We start from the raw sequence: 5,957 nt of genomic DNA, 5'->3' as shown, positions 1-5,957 counted from the left end.
TTAGGACTGGGGAAAGGTCAGGCACTGCCTGGCCCCCTCCACTGCGTCGGGTGTGCCTGGAGCACCCCCAGTCCCGGGGGCAGCTCTGATGCCCAAAGATCCTGTGAGGTGCTCTTGGTTTGTGCCTGCATTTTACAGCCACGGGAGCACCCTGGCTGTAACTGTCCCAGGCAACAGTAGTCACCCCCATAATGGCCCAAATCTATCCCTCCGTGACGTCCCTGGCTCCAGCTGGCCCCTGAAGCCCCACTCTGCTCCCCAGAGCAGCTCCCGTGCACGAGCTGGCACCAGCCACAGCGACGGCTTCCTCCCTGCTGCTAATGCAAGCAACAGCGCATGAGAGGAAGGTCAGGGATGGTGCAGGGGGACGCTTCAGAGCTCTGTGGAATGAGCAGTGACTGGGTTTCTCCCTGTGCAGAGGGTGAGGGCAATGGTGCAGACCTTCAGTCGGAACCGGCTGGATACAGCAAGGGCAGAGCTCCAGGAGATGGAAAAAACAATGGAAAAGAATCTGGGAAGTGAGTTGCCCACATTACTATGAAATGCAGTTTATACAACCCCGTTACCTTTGCTTTCCACCTTCTTAGGTTAAAGACAGCATTTTGATCTTATAAATGTCAGACAATCCCGTTTCTGAAAATGAATCCCGTCTGCTCTATGGGGGTGATCTCCTCATCAGCCCATCAGAAGGGAGAGAGCCCCGTGACGTCCAGAAGCCTGGGCCCAGGGGGGTGGGAAGAATCCGACCGGCTGTTTGCACCATCCCGTTGGGGCAGGGTCTGGTCAGGGTGGTCTGACATGGGGCGGCCAGTCCCGCTCCCACAGGGTGTACAACCTCTGTAGAGAGAAGGGCTCTGGCAAATGCAGGACTGGGTCCCCAGCTCAGTGAAGAAGCGAAGCTCTGAAACCCCTGGGTTGAGATTTTCTGTTTTGACTTTCAATCAGAGCTACAGCAGCAGCTGGATGAAGTCACAGCAAAGGTACAGGTTCTCCAGGATGAGCTCGGCGTCCTGCAGCCCTACATCGACGGGCAGTATCCGGAAGAAGCTGTCCAGATAGTCCTTCTGCAGCGCAGCATCCAGAACCTGAAGGAGCAGCAGCAGGTGCTGAGACCTCTCCTTCCCTGAAGCACTGCCAGGGAGGAAGGAGAGGGCAGGGGAGGAAGGAACGCGGAGGTTTTCTTGCCTAACGCTCCTGTTGTTTCTGTGCACTGCTTCCTGCCGTTCTCAGGAGGAGATAGACAAGGCAGAAGAAATGGGGAAGGCCCTCTTGGAGGAATTGGAAGCGAAGGCACAGGCGGAACAAGAGGCACTATTACAGAAAGTTGTAGAGGTTCGTGGGGTTCACATGACATCCCAGCAAGGGTGATCAGTTTCTGGGAGCTGGGAGACCAGGCAGGGGCTGCCACACATGGCCTGTAGCAGCAGCATGGGGCAGCCAATGCCCAAGGAGTAGCAGAGCATCGCTGCTCCCCTCCTGATGCCGCACTGGGGCTGCTTGTCAGACTGGGAGGGCACGTGAGAAGTGCTTCTGAGTTAGAATCATTAGAATAAAATAGAATTGTTTAGGTTGGAAAAGGCCTTTAAGCTCCTCCAGCCCAACCGTTCCCCTACCCCTGCCATCCCACCACTAAACCCTGTCCCTAAGCACCGCCTCCGCCCGGCTTTTAAATCCTCCCGGGGATGGGGACTCGACCCCTTCCCTGGGCAGCCCCTTCCAGTGCCTGACAGCCCTTTGGGGAAGGAATTTTTCCCAATGTCCAAAGCTGCTGAGTTGCTGCTGTAGTCTGATGTGTTGAAATACTCTCAGCCTTTCTGATTCCCAAGAGTTTACCACATGGAGGTGAGCACGTTGTGACCCAACATTCACCCTGCTTTTATGGTCCCTGTTTTATTACATTATTTAGGTAGCTGCCTTGCTAATTGGCTGTGACACCGCTGCAGCAGCACACATATGTTTGTAATAAATTCATGAGGAAATTAAACTATATGCAGCACTCAGAGCAGGGACTGCTGTCGTTCTTCCCAAAATAGGAGGAACTCCTGTTGCACAGTTCCTGCTCGCATAATGTGGTTCACACTTTTCCTGGGTTAGCAGCTTGAGAGCACTAAGGAAATATTAATTACTGACCCTGTGTACAGCCTGCTCTGATGCAGAACCGCTGTGCCCTTTTACAGCTGAATTTGTAAGCACAGGTGATGTAAATTACCCAAGCAATATTAAGCTTTCCCCGAGAAACTGGACTGGATCTCTTGAGTTCCTTGAGTCTTGTTCCATGATCAGCACAATGTGACCTCAACAACAGTCTCTTCCTAGAGCTGGAACCCAAACCTTGTTCAAGCAGAAGTCATTTTCTTGAAGAGTGACGCATCCGGACACGGCCAGCGTTGGCAGCCGGCAGCGGCAGGGCTTCGTGCCGGCGGTTACTTGTGGAGTTCCTTCAGCTGGTTTTCTTCTCTTCATCTGCACAGGAGGTGTTGCTGCAGCAGGACGGCCTGAAGCAGATGGTGATAAACAATCACGTTCTGCGACGTGAAATACTGAGGCAAAGGGAGGTGAGCGAGCTGGGGAAGAGCCAGCGCAGTGCAGCAGAGCCAGGCACCTCAGCCCTTCCCCTTTGTGAGGATCTTGTCTGCCTTAGTGGGGTGCGTTGCCTCCCATTTCCCCTGGAGGCAGTGGGCTGTTGGGACATCCTGAGGACGAGCAGTCCAGCAGATATTTCAGGAAGCCTGTTAGGGGCTTACTTGTGTGAGGGATGTTTTCTAGCTCTGCTGTTTGCAAAATCTCTAAAACTGTAATTCTCTTGCAAAGTAAAGGACTCTCAGAAATGTCGTTCATCCAGATTATTAAGGACCTGGAAGAGGAGGTTGGTGAGCTGAAGAGAAGCATCCAGACACTCCGCCAGAGTGCAAGGGACCCAAGAGAGCTGATCTTTGCTGATGTTCTCCTCCGCAGACCAAAGTAAGGCTGGTCGGTGGGCAGGCACAGCCCTTTCTCTGTGGCCTTGGGTTGCAGAGTCTTTGGTGCTGAGTGCTAGTAACCTTACCCCATCACTTCCACAGACGTCACTGTTAAACCTACATCCAGCCCAGGGTACAAACCCCCAGTCACGCTGGGTTCTGCTTGGGAAGATGGCTGCAGGGTCTCGTGGCCTTGCCTAAGAGTAGCTAGGAACTAGGCACAACTCTAAACTGATGTGCTGCCCGCTTCAGTCGCATCGCATCTCTCTTCTGGGCTTCCCTTTGAGCAGCCTGCAAGCGGGGATTATTAGCAGCTGCAGCCAGGGACAGTCAGGACCAGCAGAGCTTTTCAAGGCCTTTGTGTCTGCACTGACCTTACTTTATTGTTGTTTTCACTTCATAGTTGGGAAGCAAAACTGAGGGAAGGTGGCAGGCTTGCGAGGAGCATCCCTGTCAGGGCGGGTCGTGCCCATCTGGAGCCACCTTGCTGGTTGTGTGAAATGGCCCCGGCGCCCTTGTGAGAACAAAGCCAGGCAGCCATTTCCCTCACATGTAAAAAAATGCTTTGGCAACATTGGCTGGCAGCAAAAAGGCAAAACTTTGGGATCTTTCTCACCGCCCTTTCCCTGCCCCTGTTCACTGGGAGTTAATTACTTCCCGAGTGGAGGCTGTGGCTAATCCCCACCCCTGCTTACCAGCATGTGAGGTGCTGAGACTGGATATAAGAATTACAAAGTGTAAGGCGAGTCCTCACTTAGCCCTGAAGGGGAGAAGGCCCTGCTGGCTCCATCAGAGGAATATGGGGATCTCCTCTCCGGGGACAGACCCGGACTGGCCAAGTCTGTGGGCTGAAGCATGCCAGCAGCCAGCTGTGATGAGCTGTTTTCATAGAATCACAGAATTGTTGAGGGTGGAAAAGCCCTTGAAGCTCACCATGCCCAACCATCCCCCTACCCCTGCCATCCCACCACTCAACCCTGTCCCTAAGCACCGCGTCTGCCCGGCTTTTAAATCCCCCCCAGGGATGGGGACTCGACTGCCTATACAAATTGTTCTTGGCACAGCGAGGCTGCTAGCAGAGTCATTCCTTTGAAGCGGGTCCCGCTGCTGCAGGTCTGGGCCAGCCCCCCCGCACCTCACAGGCACGGCGGGGGGGTACTTTGCATGGAAACGCCATCCCTTGGGATGAACAGATGCTGCTCACCCAGCAAACCAGTGGTGCATGCGACGAGGGGCTGGATCTCCCGCTCCAGGGCCTGGGTTTTAGCTGGAAGCCAGGTACGGCTGCTGCGCTGCGGGTCCATGAGCTGAAGCAGGAGGAAAGCCTGGAATGTGTCAGGAGACGGCAGGGGGAGGCGAGCGGCTGCGTGATGGATTAGTGCAACTTAATTTTTCCGATAAAAAAAGGGAATTAATTAGCCTTGGCAGCTGGTGGGGCCGGGGTTACTGAGGGTGGCTGGGAGAAGAGTTAAAAATAGCAGGAAGGCCTAAGTGGAAAGTTTCTGTAACATCACAAGTCAGGCATTTGGTGCTTACCCGCCCTGACAGGCGGCGGCCGGTGCCAGAGGCCTCTCCACCATCCCTCAGCCCTTTCCCACTGACCTCCCTGAAACTTTTCACACGGCTTCACCAGCCCTTCGGTTTTTTTTCTGATTAACCCTTTCACTCCAGACGCTGGGTTTGCTTCACGAAAGAGCAAAATCAGACACGAGCTGTGCTCAGCCTGGCAGTGTAAGGCTGCGTAGGCTCCTGCTGCCCCTCTCTGGGTCCCTGCACGCTGCCGGCAGTGCGTGGAGCCCGGAGGAGCTGTAACCCCCTGCATACCCATTCCCACCCACGTTTCAGTTTCCCCTCATTAAAAATCAAGGGGCGCCGTGTGGATTTTGCCAGCAGCTTCAGGCCCTGCACGGAGGCCACTCTGGATGCACAGTTTGTCCTGGTCTGAGGCGGAGATGGATGAGCACAGCTCTGAGCAAGCCCAGCTCGCTGTGCTCGTCCTCTCTCTGCGGGAAAGCAGATGTACCTGGCTGCTCCGACGGGCCTTTTCCGCTTCTGTCTTTTTTTCGGGATCGACAGTGAGGGGCAGCTAATTTCATGCCTTCTCCTCCTCGGAGCCGCAGGGGTTACGTCTGGCTCTGCCTCCCTGGGAAGGCCAGCGAGCACCGAGGCCGCCTTTGCAGAGGGCTTGGTGGTAAGCACGGTCTAAGAACGGGCCGTGGAGCGGGGCTCGGGCTTGGAACCAGTATCTTCCCTAGGCAGAGCGGTCAGTGGCCGGGGCAGACCGTGGAGGGTGAGCCGAAAAGCAAAATAGCGCTGGGGTGAGCCGGGGGTCGCGCTGGGCTCTGGTTCATGCTGAAGAGGGGCTGCGCACAGCAGCCCTCGCCCGCTTTTAAAGGGGTTTTCCCCTCCTCCCCCCAGCTGCTTGCTTTGTCCTGTGTCCCAGAACAAGCATCCAGTCCCTCCCCACTGAAAACCAGTCCCAGACCCTGGGGTTGCAGAGAAGGTGGCACAGCAAGACGCCAGGCAGGCGTCCCTCCACCCGCCCCGTGCCCGCTGATGGCCGGGCTGCTGTGCAGCTCGGGTGCCTCCGAGCTCTGCAGTCACCCACCTCCCACCCTGGCTGCCCAGGAGCTTCTCCTCCTCCTCCTCCTCGCACCACACCAGCCGAAGCTCGGCAGCTTATTCTCCCTCTTTGCTTTCGCCCCTCCTAACTCTCCTCTCTCCCTCAGGTGCACGCCGGATACCGAGGTGGTCCTCAGCATCCCTGCCGAGGGGACGCCGCCCGTCGGATGCTCGGCCAGGCTCCGCTCGCAGGCCCCTCGCCCAGCGCGGGGCTCGGCTGGGATGAGGTGCTGAGCTGCAAAGCCCCCCTTTTGCCACCAGCACTTCTCCCCCCCGGCCCTGCTCAGCCGCCCTGGGGTCCCACCAGGGTGGTTGTATGGTGCAGTAAAGGTGGTGTCGTTGTTCCCGGACAGCCTGGGCTGTGCTGTGCTCGGG

At 56.4% G+C, this 5,957-nt stretch overlaps 1 protein-coding gene across 1 annotated transcript in view; it reads left to right on the top strand.

Moving 5' to 3' along the window:
- CUNH20orf96 (chromosome unknown C20orf96 homolog) overlaps nt 1–5,816 on the top strand; it is a 7,486-nt gene extending 1,670 nt beyond the window's left edge. The window contains exons 5-10 of the mRNA XM_035898481.1: nt 419–518; nt 946–1,103; nt 1,231–1,332; nt 2,472–2,645; nt 2,843–2,961; nt 5,690–5,816. Coding sequence (XP_035754374.1) covers nt 419–518; nt 946–1,103; nt 1,231–1,332; nt 2,472–2,645; nt 2,843–2,961; nt 5,690–5,816 — 780 coding nt within the window. The remainder of the gene's footprint in view (nt 1–418; nt 519–945; nt 1,104–1,230; nt 1,333–2,471; nt 2,646–2,842; nt 2,962–5,689) is intronic.
- Nucleotides 5,817–5,957: the final 141 nt, after the last annotated feature.

This window comes from Egretta garzetta, unplaced genomic scaffold, assembly GCF_000687185.1.
Source record: "Egretta garzetta isolate BGI_Z169 unplaced genomic scaffold, ASM68718v1 scaffold1037, whole genome shotgun sequence".
Taxonomy (NCBI): Eukaryota; Metazoa; Chordata; class Aves; order Pelecaniformes; family Ardeidae; genus Egretta; species Egretta garzetta.
The sequence above is the reverse complement of the archived record's forward strand: the minus strand, read 5'-3'. Positions and strand labels throughout refer to the sequence as shown.